The sequence below is a fragment of the Balaenoptera acutorostrata genome, chromosome 1, assembly GCF_949987535.1.
Source record: "Balaenoptera acutorostrata chromosome 1, mBalAcu1.1, whole genome shotgun sequence".
NCBI lineage: Eukaryota > Metazoa > Chordata > Mammalia > Artiodactyla > Balaenopteridae > Balaenoptera > Balaenoptera acutorostrata.
Genome location: NC_080064.1, coordinates 11,858,223 through 11,878,329, shown reverse-complemented (window position 1 = coordinate 11,878,329; position 20,107 = coordinate 11,858,223). Strand labels below are relative to the sequence as shown.

At 46.4% G+C, this 20,107-nt stretch overlaps 1 protein-coding gene across 2 annotated transcripts in view; it reads right to left on the bottom strand.

Moving 5' to 3' along the window:
* Positions 1 to 13,631: 13,631 nt before the first annotated feature.
* TMEM51 (transmembrane protein 51) overlaps positions 13,632 to 20,107 on the bottom strand; it is a 49,228-nt gene continuing 42,752 nt past the window's right edge. Inside the window, exons 1-3 of one of the 2 annotated variants that reach the window (XM_057552994.1) lie at positions 17,721 to 17,877; positions 16,881 to 17,426; positions 13,632 to 14,769 (exon numbers count right to left, since the gene is read on the bottom strand). In XM_057552994.1, the coding sequence (XP_057408977.1) occupies positions 14,364 to 14,769; positions 16,881 to 17,218 (744 nt within the window). In that variant the 5' untranslated portion in view covers positions 17,219 to 17,426; positions 17,721 to 17,877 and the 3' untranslated portion in view covers positions 13,632 to 14,363. Of the gene's footprint in view, positions 14,770 to 16,880; positions 17,427 to 17,720; positions 17,878 to 20,107 lie in introns of those variants that run through there. The other variant, XM_007174947.3, reaches the window with a different exon arrangement.

Here is a 20,107-nt window from a genome sequence, read left to right as displayed (position 1 = left end):
GAGGGACCTGGGGATGCAGGGAGAGGTATTTTCTTCTGCCTGGGGTAGGGCTTAGGGTGGGGTTGTCAGGAAAGGCGCTAAGAAAAAAGGAACCATTTGACTTGAGTTTTGAAGGATGAGTAGGATTTCAGGAGGTAGAGCAGGGAGAGAAGAGTATGGTACAAGGAAGGAGCAGTGGGAATGGAGGCTAGAAGATGAGTAATAAGAGACGCTAGGTACAGTACTGCAGAAGGAGAGGGGTGGCCAGGTGCTGAGATTGCAAACTGAAGGTCCATGGTCGGCCCTCAGATATGTTTGTCTGGCTTTCCCAGTGTGTTAAAAGACTTTTAATTAGTTGCTGAAGGGATAGGCCTCTTTCTGTGGAGTGACAGAGAAACCTATTCAAATTGTCTTCAGCATGAATGCAAATTCACTGGTTACCAAAAATGAAAAGTCTAGAGGGAACCTCTGGGTTCAGGCTCAGATGATTTTATGAGGCCTTGGTCTCTCTCCAGCTCTCAGGGATTCTTTTAACCATGTGGATCCAACCTTAAACAGAATCTCTGTATAATGGTCACAAAAAGGCTGCCAAAGCTCCAGCCCTTACATCTTCTCAGCTTTGAATTCCATAGGGAAGGATAAGAGTCTTTTTCCTAAGCTTCCCCCAATGGCCTCACTGCTTCTCATTTTCTCTGGGTGGGTCACAAGCCCATTCCTGAGCCAATTATTGTGGCCCAGGAGACTGCTCTGCTCTGATTGGCTGAGCTTGAGCCACATGCCCATCCCTGCAGCCAGAGGTGGAATCAACACCATCTCTAAGAAACTGGACTGAGAGTAGGAGAAAGGTGTTGTCCCCAATGGGGGATCGTAACACCATAATATTTTAGAAGAGAGGTGAATTGTTATTTAGGTGACAAAAAGTAGCCAACATGTACAGATCATTAACATCTGGATTTATGCCTTTTTTTGGGAAAAGGGGAATATCTGGCAATACCTGGACTCTCTTCTTGTATATAGATCAACAATCTGCTGGGGCTGAGAAGAGGCTCCCTCTTTAGATACAGCCTATGTTCTGCCTGCCCAATGCACTGCTCACATTTCCTCTCTGGCTCCTGGAAGCACTTGAATTTTTATTGCCAGCATAATTTGATTCTGTAAATAAATCTGTTTTTCCCACCAGAATGGAAGAGCCAAAAGCACAGGGGTCAAATAGCTCTCCTGTGCTCCCACAAACTCCTGAGGACAAATGCCTGGCCATTTTTGATAGTCTCATTCCTTGCTCATTTTAAAAGCCTTCTTTAAAAAAAATATTGAATACATAGTGATTTTAGAATCTGTTATCTGATAATTCCAACATCTGAAGTCCTTGGGTGGGGGTGGCTGGGGGGTATATGAATGTCTTGTTTGTTGTTTCTGCTTACTCTGGCTCATACTGACTTATTGCTTGGATGTTTAGTAATTTGACTGTGATCTCATTCTTGATTGAACTTAATCTGTGGGAATCCTGAGGGGTCTGATTCCTGGCTGCATTTCTCTCGGAAGTCTTTTTTGTTTGTTTCAGCTGGATGCCGGGGATGCTAATAACCTCTGAACACTGACATTTATTTCCTCAACTTGGAGTTTTCCCACTGAATACATGGAGTGTAAACTTGAGCCCCAGACCCACGTGGTTACAAACCCTCAGGGTGATAATCATCATCATCATTATTGTGGCCATTATTAGTTTTCCCCTCCAGAGCCACATTGAAAACTACAGGTTTTCATAGGCTCCCCTTTCTGAAAGTCCAGAAAAAAATTTTTTTTAAGCCCTGCTCTTGCCAGGGTGTAGAGCATCTTTGAGGGTGCCGGCTTAATACAGGCATCTTAGACTTGGTTAGCTCACTTTGCAAAGGCCCGAGGCTTAATCTCCCGTTTCCTGCACTTATTAAACGCAAATGGCTTCCGCATTTGCTTACGCTTTGGTTGTAGCTCACTCTGTTTGTGTTGTGTGTCTGTATGTTCCTTTGAGATTGCCTACATAAAAATTGTTTTTTATTATGGGGTTTTGGAAACACACACAACACTAGAGAAGAGTGCGATTAACTCCATGTATTCGTCATCCAGCTTCAACATTTTCCCAATGTTCTTTCATTCTTTTTTCTTCCTTTTTGAGTTTTTTTCTAGGTTAACTTAAAGCAAGTTGTGTCATTTCACCCATAAAGACATCCAAACTGAAAGGACTTTTTTTTTCCTTTACATTATCCCCGCCTCGACATTATCACAGCTAAAAATACTTATAATCATTCCTGAATATCATCTAATATTCAGTCCATGCTCACATTTCCTTGATTCTCTCAGAGATATCTTTTTTACTGTTGGTTTGTTAGAATCAGGACCCAGACAAGGTCCACACATTACATTTGGTTGTTATGTCTCTGAAATGTCTTTAATTCTGTAACAGCAACTCCCCGCCCCTGACCTTTATTATCCCCCAGCCACTGATCTGTTGGAGAAACTGGGTCTTTTGTCCTGTAGAACATTCACATCCTGGATTTGGCTGATCACTTCTTCTTGGTTTCAATTAACTTGTTCCTCTTTTCCCCATGTTTCCTGTAAACTAATAGTTAGATCTAGAGGTCTGAGGAGATCAAAGTCTTTTTGTTGTCCAGACGCCTTCATAGGCGGTACTGTGTGATCCGTCCTGCATCACACAGTGAGCACATAATGTCTGGTCATCCCGCTTTTAACGATATTGAGATTGAACAGTAGGTCCAGTGCTAACAGACTGAGCCATCCATTACAAAGTCCCCAACAGCTTTTTTTCCCCCAATAATTAACATTTTTAATTTTTAATTATGGTAAAATATACATAACGTAACATTTACCATCTTAACCATTTAAAAATATACAGTTCACTAATGTTAAGGATATTCACATTGTTGTGTAACCAACCTCCAAAAACTTTTCATCATGTAAAACCAAAACTCTGTACCCCTTAAACAACTACTCTCCATTTTCCCCTTACCCCAGCCTCTGGCAACCACCCATCTATTTTCTACTTCTATGAATCTGGCTACGCTAGGGACCTCATATAAGTGGAATCATACAGTATTTGTCTTTTTTGTGACTGGCTTATTTCACTTAGCATAATATCCTCAACGTTCATCCACGTTGTAGCATGTGTCAGAATTTCCTTCCTTTTTAAGGCTGAATAATATTCCATTGTGTGTGTATACCTTGTTTTATCCATTCATTCGTAAATGGGCACTTGAGCTCATCCATCAACTTTTTACCTAATAGTTTTAGCATCCTTTGAGGATCATTCCCTGGATCCGTATTTCTTGTGGGGTCACAGAGTTGTGATTTTTTTCTGATTGCTGTTCCTTTGGTAATTATTAGCTAGAATCCTTCATCAACCGTTTGTTTATTTGTTTATCATAAAATACAGTTGGTTCAGGAAAGGCAGAATAAAAGATTGGTTCTTTCCTTTTATGTGTCAGCATTCAAAGAAGCAACTGCCAAAGTGACCAGTGAGTTTTAAAAAATATCATTAGGAATCTTTGATTTAAACAGTGTAGATGTGTTTCAATCCACTGAAGTCATTATTTGGTTTGAGGCTCCTACTATGCCACCTCAGGGGTTCATGCAGGTTGGCTCCTGTGTTTGTGTTTTTCCAGGTGGAAACTACACAGTATTTAATTGTAACCACCTATGTTTGTATTGCATTGCTGTGGTCTTTAGACAAACAACTCTGCCTCTCGGTTTTCCTTCTCTGTACAAGGAAGTTGGACGAAATGAGCTCTAACACCATTCCTGTTCCAAACTCTCCCTTTTGTAGCATTTTCATTACATATAATGTTATAGTTTAGTCATTTGATTCTTCCAGTCCTGTGGCTGAATGCAGTTACCAACATCTTCCTTTTACAAACATGAAAATTGCCACCCAGCTGATACTGTTTTTTTTCTACTTCTCCATACTGCATTTCCCCCCAGTAGACTTAAAGCTGTAGCTCTCAGTTAGGGATATTTTGCCTCCCAGGGGACTTTTGACAATGTCTAGAGACATTTTTGGTGGTCACACCTGGGAGGGGCTACTGGTATCCAGTAGGTAGAGGCCAGGGATGTTGCTAGATATCCTGCAGTGCACAGGACGGCCCCCCCGCACATAAATGCGCTCCGGCACCAAACGCCATTAGTGCCAAAGCTGAGAAACCCTGACTTGAAGAAATCCATAGAGATGAAATCATATTCCTCTTACTTCTATGCTTCAGTGAAAGGAAGTACATATAAAAATGTACACATCTGAGAATTCAGCTATACATGAAGTAGGACAATGAGATAGTCTATTTTTAACCTACCCATAGAATTTAGTCATTTGATGTGCATCTCCTTACTGTTTCCCCTTCAATCTTATTTCTGGCTCCTATTCTGCCCCTTGAGACCTTTCTATTATTGGCCTGAGGGAAGATTAATGGACAATTTTTACTGCTTTCAGGCCACTGGAAAAATCTTAGGTCTTAAATTTTTTTTTTTTTTAAACTCGGGAAATAAACATCAAAATCAACTTTTATCGTAAATAGCAGTTAGATTGTTTTGGTCCCAGTTCCTCTTTGCCATTTTAATTGATTGAGTGGATATTTTCAATAAACTTAGCATTACCTTTCAAATTATTGCTCTCTTCTGCTCACAGCATCTCCTGTGAGATGTGTACTCCTGAATCTTTCTCTCTGATGCTTTTGTGCTGATTTAAAAGAACCCATTTTGTGCTAAAATGAATTTATCATTGGCAACTGCTAGAATAGTGTGTCCTTTCCTAATCAAAAAGTCAATTTGTGGACTCATACTTTGAATCTGATTTTTAAAACAGACAATTTGTCAGAAACAAAAAAAATGCAGCTTTTATCTTTTTTGTGGTTGTTGTTCAGCTTTGAAAGAGGCAGCATTTAGATAAGGCAGGTACATTTATTTTTATTTTTGGCTGCATTGGGTCTTTGTTGCCGCGCACTGGCTTTCTCTAGTTGCGGCGAGCGGGGGCTACTCTTCGTTGCGGTGCTTGGGCTTCTCATTGCGGTGGCTTCTTTTGTTGTGAAGCACGGGCTCTAGGCCCGTGGGCTTCAGTAGTTGTGGCACGTGGGCTCAGTACTTGTGGCTCACGGGCTCTAGAGCACAGGCTCGGTAGTTGTGGCGCACGGGCTTAGTTGCTCCTCGACATGTGAGATCTTCCCAGACCAGGGTTCGAACCCATGTCCCCTGCATTGGCAGGCAGATTCTTAACCACTGCACCACCAGGGAAGCCCAGGCAGGTACATTTATTCACTTGTTTATATCAAGTATTCACACAATTTCTCTTACCAACACATATATTCACAGCTTGTCAAGTCTTACCCAAAAAGTGAAGGAAAAAACTTGCTATCACATTATTGTATGATTTTTCTCTCTTTCGTGTTTTGTTAAAGTAGATGCTGATGATTTTTCTTGACTGGACCTAATCATCAAGGATGCATTCTGAAATAATTATCCTGAGGATAAACACTAAGGACATTTTCTTGCGTTTAAAGTTCCCCTGCACCTCCCAAATGTTATACAGTATTGAGCTTAGGTTATCTCTGAGATGCATGCTGTATTGTTTGACATTGGTTCTTTTTTCTGATAAGGAAGACCTATAACCCAGAAGGGTTTTTGCCATAACTTTTGCTTCCCAAACTGTATTCTAGCTGGTTTTTTTGCTGTTGTTGTTATTCACCCTCCATTAGTTCCAGGTATGCTTTTAAATAATCTAAAATTTCTCAAAATCAATTTGAGTTTGTAACTACTACTGACTCTTTTCTTTCCCACATTTTTTTATATTACAATTAATAAATTCCAGGTTTTAATGCACAGAGTTGGGACTGGAGATAGAGAAAAGGAGAAAGGGAGGAGAAGTCTGTTTATATCATGCCATGGAGAATTTGATTTATAGTTCTGGATTGGGGAGGGATAGGAAAACAGTCTTTGTAAAAGACTGTTTCTTTAAAGGAAAATGGTAAGTACCACACTCAGACTGGTCTCCAAGGATGATTGTTTCCTGCTTCTTTCCTATGGAACTGACACCGGGTGGCCAGGCTCTATGACGGGAATCCTCACTGCCCAAGAGAATGGATTTTCCTTTGTCCAGGGCAGCGTTTTTCAAACTCGGCCCCATTGACTGTGGGGTAGAACAGTTCTTTGTTGTGGGGACTGTCCTATGCATTGGTGGATGTTTAGCAGAATCCCTGCTCTCCTAGATGCCAGCAGCAGTTCCCCCTCCGGCCACTGTGACTTTGCCAAATGTCCCCTGGGGGGCAAAACCAATCCTGGTTGAGAACCACTGATCTGAGGTGAAAACATTCAGTTCTGGCGTCGGCTTGAATCCTTAAGAGTGTCACTGCGAGTTGAGAACGTTTTGTCACATGTTGCATCTGGGAGCTGGTCGGCTTGTATCAGCATGTCATCCACCTAACTGCCTTCCTGGAAAGTGCAGAGTTCCAGGGGCCTGATGAGACACATGGCAGTCAGGCGGGTTGGCCCCGAGGAAACTCCTGTTGCCAGGGCTACGTTTTAAAGGTGTCTGGTGCATGTATATATATGTTCTCTCTAGTGGCTTTTCTGGAGAAATTTGCACCTGTGTATTGTGCGCTCGTATTTCCCTATCTTTCCCTCCCTCTCTGGGTCAGCTTGCTTTGCAATGTCCAAGGAGAGCCGGTTTCCTGACCACTACTCTCCTTCAGTTATTGGAGGATCTGAGCCTGATGTGCTGTGGCTCGCTGTCACGCACCATCCCATCTTCAGGCACTCTCGGACGTCGCTTCCTAGGCCAGCTGCATTGCTACAGAGAAACCGGGGAGTGGCTTTCTCCTGTCGGCTCAGCGTGAAAGGTGCTTCCAAATGGTCTGACGGTGCCTCGCGAACCACCACCCACACAGGTGGCAAGAACTTTGCAAAGCATCCACCCCTCTGCCGTGAGGCTGTCATGAGGGGGTGCAGGCTTCCCATCAGAGGCACACGCTTCCCTGTTGGGGAGTGGACACAGGGAGGTCTGAGCTGGAGGTTCCAGGCGCCTGTGCCTGGCTCATCCTGGACCCATGAACTTGGTTCGACCCCGCTGCCCACCGCCACCACTGTCAGGTGCTGGGCCATCTTAGTGGCTTGCCCTCACTGGTGATCTGCGATCTGAATGCCACACAGCGAGAAAGCTAATGGACAACTTCATCAATGAGCTGTAGGACTTTGGACAACCCTTGTCTGCTCTGGGCCCGCTTCTCCCCCTGCAGAATATCAGATTTGGCTCCATCACCATTCCCTGCAGGGTGTTCTGTGAAAGCTGACCCTGGAAGATGCTCTGTGAGGAAAAAGAGTTTCTGTGGCCAAATGGGTTTGGGAAATGCTATGTCATACAGCATCTGTTTGGAGATTCATAATGCGCACAAGCATTTGAGAGATTTTCTGGAATTCTCTGCACCCAGACATCCATGTGGCTCACTCGTCACTTTTCTGCAATGTTATTTCCCTCGGAGACCTTTCCTGATCACCCAGATCTGTGATCCCTTCTCATCTATCCTTTACCCTGCCTCATTTTTCTTCACAGCACTTCTCATTTTCTGACATTGCATCATATTTTTATTTATTGGTTTATTTTATGTGCCCCCGTCCACCCAAGATGTGCCCTCTGTGTCAGCAGGGACTTGATCCATTTGTTTGCAGATTATCCCTAGCATGTGGCACATAGTAGGTGCTCAATAAAAATGTGTTGAATGAACAGATTTTAACTTGGAGATTCCCAAATGTAGCTAATCAGGGATGTTTTCCCATTAAAATCCAGGGAAATGTGCCTGGGGACTCCCCAGGAAGAGGGGGGCTAAAATCCTGATGGCCGTGGTTCCTAGTACCAGCCACTCAGTCCTGAACACACAGACAACTCTGCGTTAGACTGAAAACAAGCAAAACGGACGCCATGAGAGTTGCCATCACGTGCCTTGTGGAACCAAGCCTTGTGCAAGGCTGATCCCAGGGCTGCCTCAGCTGGTCTTACCTACGTGGCCCTGCTGCCGTTTTCCTGGAGATGGCTTTATGTGAAGATTCCTTGCAAACTATTGGTGGTGCCTGGTGAATTTTCCCCAAAACACGTTTTCAGAAATGCGTGTGAGGCTCACACTTGGAGAACTGCTTGAATCTTCAAGTTCTCCATCAGGAGACTGTGGTCTAGTCACGGCCACCACGTGGCAACCCCACCCCCACCCCCCGCCTCCACTCTGTGTCAGGTGTAGCTTTGGCGCTTTGCTTGTGGTTTCCTCAGGTGCTCAAGATTAGGAAACTCCATTTTGCTGGTGTAGAGAGCAAGGCTCAGAGGGATCAAATTATTTGCCCACGATCAATCCTTCTAGGAAGCAGCAGTGCTTGGATTAAAACAAAGTCCTCCCCAATCGAAAGCCCATCTCTCGCCCTCTGCGCTTGCAGACAGAACAGGGGCTGTCCTTTTGTACTGCCACACTTAAATACTCAGCACAATTTGTCCTAGGACCTAAATGGGCCTGGTCAGGGCCCTTAAGGCAACAAATGAGACCATGAGTCCTCAGAAGGGCTCTTCGTGTACTGCCCTTTGTGGCCTGTGGTTTAATTGATCCATCCATTTCCAGGGATAAAGCTGTGTCCCATTTTCAGTTTTGGTCCACCATTGCGGGTTTATTTTAGCTTTCCCATCTCACACGTGTTCATCCAGAACCAAGGCGTCTCAGGACACTTGGCATCAAGCAACAGAAACCCACTGCAACTCGTTTAAGCATAAGATAGGGCTTTATTGAAAGTAGCCTGGGGCATCCTATAGGACAGTGAGTGAGGCCAGGCTAAGGAGAACCCAGAACTCTCTCTTTCTATGAAGGACTGTTCTCTCCGTGAACCTCTGCTTCATGAGTCTCCTCTTGCAGACCAGCTTTCTCTGTGCACGTGGCTCCCTGGTGGCTTTCAAGTTTATTATATCCAGTGCAAGTAGCCAGTCCAAAATGACCATGGTCATTGTCACCCGAGGCCATGGGACCCACTTTGGGAAACACTGTCCAAGCAAGGACCCTTCCCACGGAGAGCAGGGCTTCCTGCTTTATCCCCAGAACCCAGAACAGTACCCTGGCGCATATCTGTGGAGCTCAATACTTATCTGTGGGTGGAGGCAGCTGACGTAGCTGCACACACCCCCCCACCAGGCCGCGCTCTGCACTGCAGTCACAGCTGAGCTCCAAGCACGGTCTTCTACCTCAATCATCTGCTTGTGGCTCCCCTTTTCAGAACTGTAACTGCTCTGAGAAAAGTGAAAATCAAAACTAAGACCAGGTGGAGTATCCACTGTGGGCCCAGCGCCGCCTATGACATGATGCAAAGGCAGGGCCCGCCTTCAAGGACATGGGCTAAACTTAGGATCCGGGGAATTTATTGGGAGGACACAGCATCTCTTGTGGAACCCAGGGGCAGAAGTGCAGCTGGGCTTTCCAAGGGATCAGGACCAAAGACCAGAAAGTCATCAGGAGACAGCTACGTCTGAGGTCTCGTCTTCATGTCTGCCTCTTTCAGCAGTCAGCTGCTCTCTGTGCTGAGGAACGTTCCCTGCTTCACTCACCTGTGGGCCCCTGATCCCTGATACCACATTGTCCAACCCAGGACCTGGGAGAGATGAGCCTAGCCCAGGCCAGCTTCTGATTGGTTCTCCTGGGTCAGGTGGACACATACCTATCAGCTGTGACTTGAGAGGGCGGAGGTCACATGACACCAACATGGCCGCTGAGATTCCTCCTTTTAGGTGGGGTGGGAGTGCTGGGAGGGAATTTTCTTTGCTCTTTCATAGCCCTGGGGCCAGTTAGGGCTCAAGAACAGGTGGGTGGCTTTTGATTTTTCTCCCCTGTCTCTGCCTTTCTTATATTTACCCTAAGAACAAAAACACGGTGGAGAGGAAAGGAAGGGCCAGGGTCTTTCTTCTGGTTTTTACTTTTTTAGCTTTTTTTTGTAGTCAAAAGATAGAGAGCTCTGATAAGTCTGAACCAGTGAGCAAGCAGGATGAGTGTGCCTTGGGGAATTTTGAGGTGAAAGTGACCTCCTGCTTTGGTTTTAATTTACTCTTGCAGATAACTTCCTTGTCTTCCTAGGCACTATTCAGGGCTCCAGCCTATTGCTACCATTCCCAGCTCACATTCTCCCTGCCTTCCTTTTAGACGGAGGTGCTCCGTGCTCCATATTTTACGTACTAAACATCCATGAGCTATTCTCTGAACAGCGTGAATAATTTTCTACTTGATTGTTTCCACACATACAAAACAACTAAGGTCCTTCGTGCAATTTCCACAGCACTCCTGCCTTATAGGAAGAGTCCAGAAGTGTTCAGATCAAAGTGGGGGCTGGTCTCTAATGAGTTGAAGATTGAGCCCCGTGTTGGTTTGCTAAACATAGTAATGAATTCCCACAAGTTTAGTGACCTAAAACAACAAACCTATTCTCTCATGGGTCTGGGGGCCGGAAGCCGCAAATCAGCATCAGCTGGGCTGCAATCAAGGTTTTTTTCAGAAGGACCAAACTCCCTTGGATGCTCTAGGGAGGAGTCCATCCCTTGCCTCTTCCAGCTTTGGTGGCTGCTGGCATCCCCCCCCCCTTTTTTTTTTCCTCGCTATGTAGGATTCCCATGTAGGGAAATACAATAATTTATATGTGCATTTTCCTGTTGATGGACATTTAAATTGTTTCCAATTTTCAATATGATTTCTTTTTTAAAAAATGTTTATATACTTTTTAAAGGTTACTTTACATTTACAGTTATTACAAAATATTGGCTATATTCCCTGTGTTGTACAATACATCCTTGAGCCTATTGCAGACCCAGTAGTTTATATCTCTCACTTCCCCACCCCTGTATTGCCCCCTCCTCCCCCTCCGCACTGGCAACCATTAGTTTGTTCTCTATATCTGTGACTCTCCTTCTTTTTTGTTATATTCCGTAGTTTGTTGTATTTTTTTAGATTCCATATATAGGTGATATCCTACAGTATTTGTTTTTGTTTGACTTATTTCACTTACCACAATGCCCTCCAAGTCCATCCATGTTGCTGCAAATGGCAAAATTTCGTTCTTTTTTAAGGCTGAGTAGTATGCCATTGGTTATATGTACCACATCTTCTTTATCCGTTCATCTCTTGATGACACTTAGGTTGCTTCCATATCTTGGTAATTGTAAATAATGATCCTCCGAACATTGGGGTGCATGTATCTTTTCAAATACATGTGTTTGAAAACACGTGTTTTTGTTTTTTTCAGATTTATACCCAGGAGTGGAGTTGCGAGGTCATACGGTAGTTCTATTTTTAGTTTTTTGAGAACCCTCCATACTGTTTTCCACAGTGGCTGCGCCAGTTTACATTCCTACCAACAGTGTACCAGGGTTCCCTTTTCTCTAAAAATTGTAAATTTTCTTCCTAGGGGTAATTGAGATGATAGTTCAATAATAACATAAGATCAGGTGAAGTCTAAAGAAATTTTAGAAAACCTGGATAAAGTAAGAAGACATCTGTTTGCTGGCATCTGAATGTTAGAGAGACACCAAGATATGTGGGCCAAGTTCTGGAGAGAAGGGAAACACAGACGCAAGCTTGACGTTTGGTGCAGCTTTTCTCCTTGGGGCATTTGCTGATTCAAATGTTACAGCCTAGGAGCTGAAAAGCCAAGGAGTTCAAAAGACTAACCACAGAAGCTGCTGGCATCCCTTGACTTGTAGGTGCATCACTCTGGTCCTGCCTCTGTGGTCACTGCCTCCGCCTCTTCTATGTATATAATCTCCTCCTGTCTCTCACTTATAAGTACACTTATAGATGGCATTTAGGGCCAGGATAGTCTCAACTCAAAATCCTTACTCATATCCACAAAACTTTACCTTGTAAGGTAACATTCTCAGGTCCCAGGGATTAGAGCCTGAGATCTTTGGGGCCACCAGTCAGCCCACTGCAAGCCCTAAACTTCTTTCTCTCCTGAGGAAGGTCTAGGATGGGCAGACACCCCGACAGACATCTACCACAGGCCAGATCGAGAGCCCTTTTAGAAGGTCATTTCTCAGCTCATTTGGAACCTTTCTATTGCCCTTTCTTTTTTCCTCCTGTTTGTCCTCGCATCAGGGGGAAGCATTAAGAGTAAATGAGGGGCTTCCCTGGTGGCGCAGTGGTTAAGAATCTGCCTGCCAATGCAGGGGACACAGGTTTGATTCCTGGTCCAGGAAGATCCCACGTGCCGTGGAGCAACCAAGCCCGTGTGCCACAACTACTGAGCCCGTGTGCCACAACTACTGAAGCCCACGCACCTAGAGCCCGTGCTCCTCAGCAAGAGGAGCCACTGCAATGAGAAGCCTGTGCACCGCAACGAAGAGTAGCCCCCACTCGCCGCAGCTAGAGAAAGTCCGTGTGCAGCAACAAAGACCCAACACAGTCAAAAATAAATAAGTAAATAAAATAAATTTTAAAAAATTTATTAAAAAGAGGAGCAAATGAATAGTAAGTCCAGCCCAGAGATACATGGAGAGGCACAGGCTGGCTCAGGGGTGGGCCGGGACCAGACCAGGCCTCCGGGTATCCCAGGCCACCGATCAGTTACCCGCTGCTCCGGTATTGCAGCTCCCTTTTTATAGATGGATTTACATAAGGAAATGAAAGTTTGGAATTTAGGCACGGTTGCCAATTCTGATATAAGGTGCTTGACTTCCTAATTGCCCCTCCTCCTCTCCCACGGGAGCTTTTAGGAAACATCAGGGCCTGAGAATGTGCTCTTCTAACCACCCTCCTAGCTACACAGACCCCCAGCAGCCCGCTCCACGCTTGCCAGGACCAGGAAGGGAACTTTTTTTTTTTTTTTTTCTGGGCTGCGCCGCATGGCATGTGGAACTTCCCCGAGCAGGGACAGAACCCGAGCCCCCCGGCATTGGAAGCGCAGGGTCTTAACCACTGGACCACCAGGGAAGTCCCAGGAAGGGAACTTTGGACTCAGATTTGTCTTGCCAGACTCCCACTCCACAGTCAAGACCGTGACCCCAGACGTCCCTGGTCCTCTCATTCAGCCCAGCCTCAGCAGTCTGCCATCCCCTGCATGTTCTCGTTTGTTGAATTTCTCTCCTGGGCTCCGCAGGTAGGCACGCTGCCCTCTCCATGAGGACACGCTCACTCTGCATGATCATACAGCCCATCTGGGCCAGTTCTTAGGAGAAGAGCTGTCACAGGATGTTTAGCTGCTGTCTAAATACCCAGAACCTTCTGTTGGGCATGTGGGTTGACGGGGACAGTCTCAGCTCTTGGGAAGCACAGGTCCTCATTCAAAGTCTGAAAAAGCCCTTTCCGCTGAGTGGCACACTACAGTGTTTAAGAACTCAGGCCCTGGAGGCCTAGGTTCGAATCCCAGCTCTGTCATTTCCTAGCGGTGTAACATGGGGCCCTTTAATTAACCTGATTCTTCGTGCACTAACCCACAGGAAGTAATACCTGGCTTGGGTACAGTTGAAAATGGGATAAATATGTGAGGTGCTTAGCACAGTGCCTGGCATATACTAAGTGTTCAGGATATACTAGCTAGTATTATTCTCATCAGTGAGATTTCTCCCTAAGCAAGTCAGTATTGGAAGAACTGCTAAAGTAATTCAGCACCAAATGTGTGACATATAAAATATTTTATTACAAAAAGCTCAGTTGCAAGGCATTTTAGAAGGAACAGAGCATCCCAGACGGCTTTCCTTTTTCTGCCATTACACAGGAGAGACTAGTAAAGTCTACCAATTAAAACTAGGATCTTATGCATCCTCAGGCTTTGGGCCCTCAAAAGAACTGACGGCATCAGGGGCTCTGAGAACCCCACCTGGGTCTCACCCCAGGGTAATCAGCCTCTCATTCGGCTTAATTCACAAAAGGGGCCCGTGTCCTTTCTATAAAGCGGGTCATCTTTCCTACCCACAGTTCAGGATACCAGGGAAAAAGCGAAGGTATAACTTGTTTTCTTTTGGAAACAAAACAGTCCTAGTGGAAGCAAAACAAAACCACAATCTAAACCAGTTGCTAGGTATCCTTTCCTAATTGGAACGAGGAGTGTCGTCACTGGCGATTCAGAGTCGCGGAAGGACACGGGGGAAGATGCTGGCGCCATCCCTTGATGGGGTCACAGCATCACGAGATCCGAAGCAGCAGCTCTTTCCGATGCACCTACTATGTGAGGTCCTGGGGGCTGCAGAGTCGCTCCTGAATCCCAGAACCCCCTCACCCCCCGGCCCCGTCCAAACTGCTAAGTACACACCTGGCCCCTCCGCTTCTCAACCGTGGCTGAGTGGCTTCATTCGGGATCTGTTGGCGTGGAGGTTGAGTGACAGGAGGGAACACGCCCGGGAGGGGTCGTCAGTCCGGGGGCCGGGAGTCGGGGGCCTTCTCTTGGACCTCATCATACTGTGGCGGGGGAGTCAGAGGCTCGATGGACGGAGGAGGCATATTTTTGTCTGGCAGGTTGATCCTAAAGTCTTTGAGGTGCAGCTTTTCGGATTTTATCCTTCGAACTTTCAGCGGCTTCAGGCGTTTGGCCAACTTGGAGTTCTGCCTGTCGGGGGGGTTCCCCGGGCTGGTCTCCACGTCAGCCCTGGTGGTGGTGGGGCTTGTCTCATCCAGCCCCGTCAAGGACTCGTAGGAGGGGAGAGAGATGCTCATCCTGGGGTTCTGGTCCAGTTCCCTCGCTTCCGAGTAGTTTGTGCTCATCACTTCCTCGTAGCTGGGGACGTAGTACCTTGAGGAGGCCTCCTCCTCCTCTTGGCTGCAACACACCAAGCACAGACACGGGAGTGTTAGCCTGCGCCCAAGTCATTTCAAATCACAAATAGATGGACTCCAGATCCCGTGTTGCCACTGGGACCACGTAGGCCAGCCTTGTAAACAACAAATGTGTCCAAGAAGTAATAAGAGCTAACACTTCAACTGTTGGCTATGAGCCAGGCACTGTCCCAAGTACATATGAACCAATGTCACCTTCCTAATGACACTATGGGTTAGGTTCTATTAGTATACCCATTTTACAGATGGGGAAATGGATACATTGAGGTTAAGTGACTTGGTCATACCTTTAAGAAGTGGCAGGGCAGGAAATGAATGCCACATTCTCAACTACTACACCATATCATCTGGGAGTTAACCACCCTTGCCTTTTAGCCTCACACTTAATAGCATGCTGGGTGGGCTATTCCGATGCACAGCTGGGCATCCTTTGACCAAAGACAACATAAACATGCATGAAACAGCTGCAAATTTGAAGCAAAATGTTGTCCCTGGGTAGAGAAGGAATATCTGGAATGTAAAATTTACATGTATCTCAAATTATTCTGTGATTTTGTCTTCCACGTTCACCATTAGACTCAAAGGATAGGTCAGGTCCTCAGCCTTACTCTCATTTGACTGTTGAAAGAGAAAACCAAAAGGTCAGGGCAGTTTTTACACATTTATAGGGAGTAATGCCAATAGCCATTTTCCAGCACCCTACACTTGAACCTGTATAGGGGATAATGGCCAACATCAGAAACCTCATTGTTTGCCTGGGCTTTCCTCTCATCTCCTTTAGGAATGAACCTGTGAGCTCATAGCCAGGGTGGGTAATGATGGGTGACTGATTTCCTTCTTTGTTCTTTTCTCTATTTCCCAAGTTTTCTAGAATATGCCTGATTATCTTTTACTCTCAGAAAATCGGTTTAATTTTTCCAAAATAAAAACAACTCCCGTCCCACTTTAAAGATAAGACATTCTTACTGAAAATTCAAACGACACAGAAAAATCTAATGAAGAAGATAAAAACATCCGAAATTGTTCCACCCAGAGATAATCACTGTTAACATTCTGTCGTATACCTTTCCAGATCTTTCTCTAATCCCAGAGCCGCAACATTTGATGTGATGAAAACCTTTCCTAACATGCTGTGTTATATAGAACCTCCTTTTCTCAATGTGGTGGATACGAACCCACGTTAGCAAATATACATCAGTGATGGCTGTGTAGAACTCCACTGAATGGGCATGTCATACTTTAGCTCGACTGATGGATATTTAGGTTGTCACCTACCTGTCTTTGCTATTCTCAGCAATGCTCTGATAAACATATGAGCACAAAACCCTTTGCACTTGTGTGACTGTTTCCCAAAGATAAGCTCTTAGGAAGAGAACTGATAGGTGCACACATCTTTAATATGGCCTCTTACTGTGAACGCCCCTTCAGTAAGGTTATGTCAATCAACACTCTGATCAGCGACCTACTTCCCTACAAATCTCCAACCCCAGGGGGCAGTCTATCTGGGCCAATATGAAAGCCAAGGAATTACGATGCCTTTTTTTGGTTGTTTGCATTTCCTGACTAATGAGGTTGAACATCTACAGTGTGAATATCTATGAAATGCTTGTTTGTGTCCTTTGTCCATTTTCCTACTGATGTGTTCCTCTTTCATATTCATTTGTAAGGGCTCTTTTTATACTAGGGATATCAACCTTTATCATAGGTTCCCCAATTTACCACTTATCTTTTAAATGTGTTCGTGGCATTTTGGGTCAAAGAGAACACTACTTCCCAACCTTTTCAACTTAAAAGCATAAACACACAGGACACTGGGGTAAACGGACAAGCTTCCAAGTGCGCAGGCTCTGGCCACCCCGGGAGCCATGCAGATCCCCTGGAGGTGTCAAAATCTCGACACACCTGTAATCCATTCAAGCCACATTATCTGGGAAACTTTGGGATCGAAGGACAGAGTTATCTGGAAAATGATAAACTGTTTTGCCAGAAGCGTGACTGGGAGAAAGCCTCCTAGACTAAAACGCTCTCGTCGTTGTTGAGCCCCCTGTGGGTGTGCACGTCATCTCCCGCCCGGGGCGGGTGGCCAGGCCTCACCTGTCTTCCTCGTGGGCGTGAGGCTCGACCCCCGGGTGCTGGATGTGTGCCAGCTCCTCACCGTGCCGCTGCTTCCTCTTGTCACGGACACTCAGGCAGATGGACAGGAGAAGCAGCACCACCCCGGCCCCGACCAGCACATACGCCACGGAGAAGGTCTTGCTCTTGAGAATGCCGCTCCCTGTCTCCGTCTTGTTCCCCTGAGCGGTTGGCTTTTCGGTGGCGCTGAACCCGGGGACCAGGTTCCACATGGCCATGATGACCCCGAGGACCAGCATCCCCAGGCCAATGGCAGTCAGCGCGTAGTGCGAGCCGTTGGCCTTGGACTGGGCCATCATGCCAGCGCGAGCGGGGCGAGGCCCGGGTTCAAAGAAAGAAAATAAATAAATTAAAAAAAAAAGCTGCAGCAGCAGCAGCAACAAAAACCCCTTAAACGCCTTGCACTAAATCCCTAGCGCCACGCTAAAAAAAACAGCAGCCAGACTCTCAAGGGATGGTTTCAAGCAAATGTGAGGCATCCCATGTGGACAGCTGCGGCTGGGAGGTCTGGAAGGAAAGCGGAGAGAGGAGAGAGGAAAATCAGTTCTGATCCCAAGTGCTCTGGCGAACACAGCGGCTGTGCTCCTGAACGTGGGGAGAAGCGGGACTGAGTCACAGGCCCTTGCTGGGCTGGCCTCTGATGCATTCCAGAGGTCCTACGTGCTCCTGTTCCTTCTGTGATCCGCCTACCCCCACCCGAAAAGGAAAAGCGAGACCTTTCCCTGCAGGAGGCCGGAAAGGTCAGAGCTGCAGGGCGTTCAAACATTTTGTGGGATTTAATGAAGTGCAATAAAATCTCACCTCTTCCCGGGCGTGGCGAGGAGAGTGAATGATGGCATGCCTGAGCCATGATCAATAGTTGTGACAGAATCGCCTGGCTGACCGGCATCGGTCAGTGATATGACCCGGTCCGACAGCCGACCGCGGACCCTCACCACCCTCAATGGCTCCCTGTTTCCTGCAGCACAAAATCCAGGCTCCTCAGAATCATGCTCACGGCCGGCTCAGCCTGGCCCTGCCTCTCCCACTCATGGCGCTCCTCGCCCTCCTTCGCAAACCCCCTCCAGTGTTTCTGCCCTTCTCTGATCGCCGGGGCTCAGCTGCCCTTCCGTGTGTCCCGCAAGCCGCCAGCAACTACCGTGGCAAGTCTCTCTCTTTCCGTGACCACATCTTTTGCACTCTGCTCCTGGGACATAGCAGGGCCCCCCAAAAATGTCTGCTGAATCAAACGAATGAAATGAACAGAGGCCAGATGAAGCTGTCCTGCAAGACACGCTTCTTTTCAGCCACACGGAGTTTTGCTTTTCTTAAAGGGGCAGAAGCCTGCACATCTTTCATCTTAGCTGCTGTGCCCAGCTGGATGAGAAACCCTGTCCCGTGAAGCAGCTCAGAGACCTTGTGCTAAAGGCAGCGGGCAGCCGTCCTGGGAGTCCGTAACCATTTGCTGGCTGGGAGAGGGAGCTAGATAAGCCAGTGACTTGAAGAGTTGAGTGTAGAACACTTTCAGGGGGCGGGGGGACCAGCGAGCAAGGCTCCTGGCTAATTACTCCTCAAATACATTATTCCTGCCTAAGCAACTTTTGCAGAACAGTAAAACTTTACAGCTGTTTTGATGGGCAAGGTCCTGTTTGCCATTCTGCATTCTTTCCGCTCCTTGCGAAAGGACGGCTAACCAGGCCACGTGAAAGCTGATGCTGCCGAGATATTTTCTCATCAAGCACTGGGCTCCATCTGAAACTGGCCACTTTGTTCAAAAATACTCTAAAAATAATTGGGATAACATCCTCTATCGGCTTGAAGTCAGTTCCTTCTCTCTCTTTTTTTTTTTTCCACTCAACAAATATTTCTTGTGCGTCTGCTAAGCAGTGTTAGGTGCTGGAGAAACACTGGTGACCAAGTTAAGGATTAGGGGGGCTTCCAGGCCAGCAGGAAAACAGTCTACAGGGAACAACAAAGTGGGAAGTAAGTGCAGGAACTGTGGCACTAGGCAGCTGGGTGTCTTAAGTTAGGCTGGAGGGCATATGGAAAAGTCTGTGAGAGAAGCCCCACTTCACATAATAGTATCTGCATCTGCCCCTGAATGCATTGGGCACATGTGTGTACATACATGCACACCCATGCATGCATGCTGGTATATGACCATGCACATGTATGCATACAGAGCACTGAACAGGGAGCGCTGACTCCATCCTTACTGATTTTCCCCCAGGGCTGGTTGGGGCCGCAGATGGTGAGAGGGGCAGCTCTGGCCTTGGTAGGTGCCTCTGCCCTTCATCCTGGGATTTCCTTGCCCAGATCCTGTTAAGCAACTGTCCATTCCTGCTGGAGACATTTGCAGCGAGACCAGCTGGGAACAGTCTACGGTATACACAAGGCTGTGTGTTTCTCACATCACTCACAGCCAGCGAAGGGAAGGAGGAGGGGTTTGGCAGCCCTAGGAATGCACCGGTCCTGCCAAATGTATTGGAGACAAGGCCAGACTTGGAGGGCTCCGTGGTGGAGAGGTGCAGCCCGAGCCTCGTGCTGGAAGCAGGAGAGATGAAGAAACCATTTCCTGAGCACCTGCTCAGGGCCGGACAGGCAGGCTTCGTACCCAGGAGGCTGACAGCCTGTTTATTAAACCAGGGGCCGTGTTATCTCCCCCTGCCTCCTCTTCTCATTAATTCTCAATTCAAGCTTTGCCTTATGCTGTCACGTGAGTAAAACAGGTCCCCGATGAGAGACACGGGCAGAGATGAACATGTCAGAATTAACACATTTTTGGCCTGTTAACTTGTCAATGACTGAAAACAGGTACTAATACTCAGTGTGGGTGAGGGTGTCGGGATGGGCAATTTCATACAATTTTTCTGGATGGCAAGTTTTGGCATTCGTGGATCAAAAGTTTCAAAAATGTTTATACCCTTAGGCTCCATTTAATTCCCACTTCTAAGAGTTATGCACAGGGCAAGGATATTCACCATAGCATTATAGTAGCGAGAAACTAGAAACTACTTAAATAGCCAATAATCTGGATTTGGTTAAATAAAATATGGTACATGCACTTATTCAATTATGGTCTCAAAGCAGCTAATGATACATTTTAAAGTCAAACAAGAGTATGTTCAGTGTGATTCTAATTTTAATAAAACTCCATACATGGGTCTGTAGATAGGAATATACAGGGGAAAGGGCTGAACGATCCTACT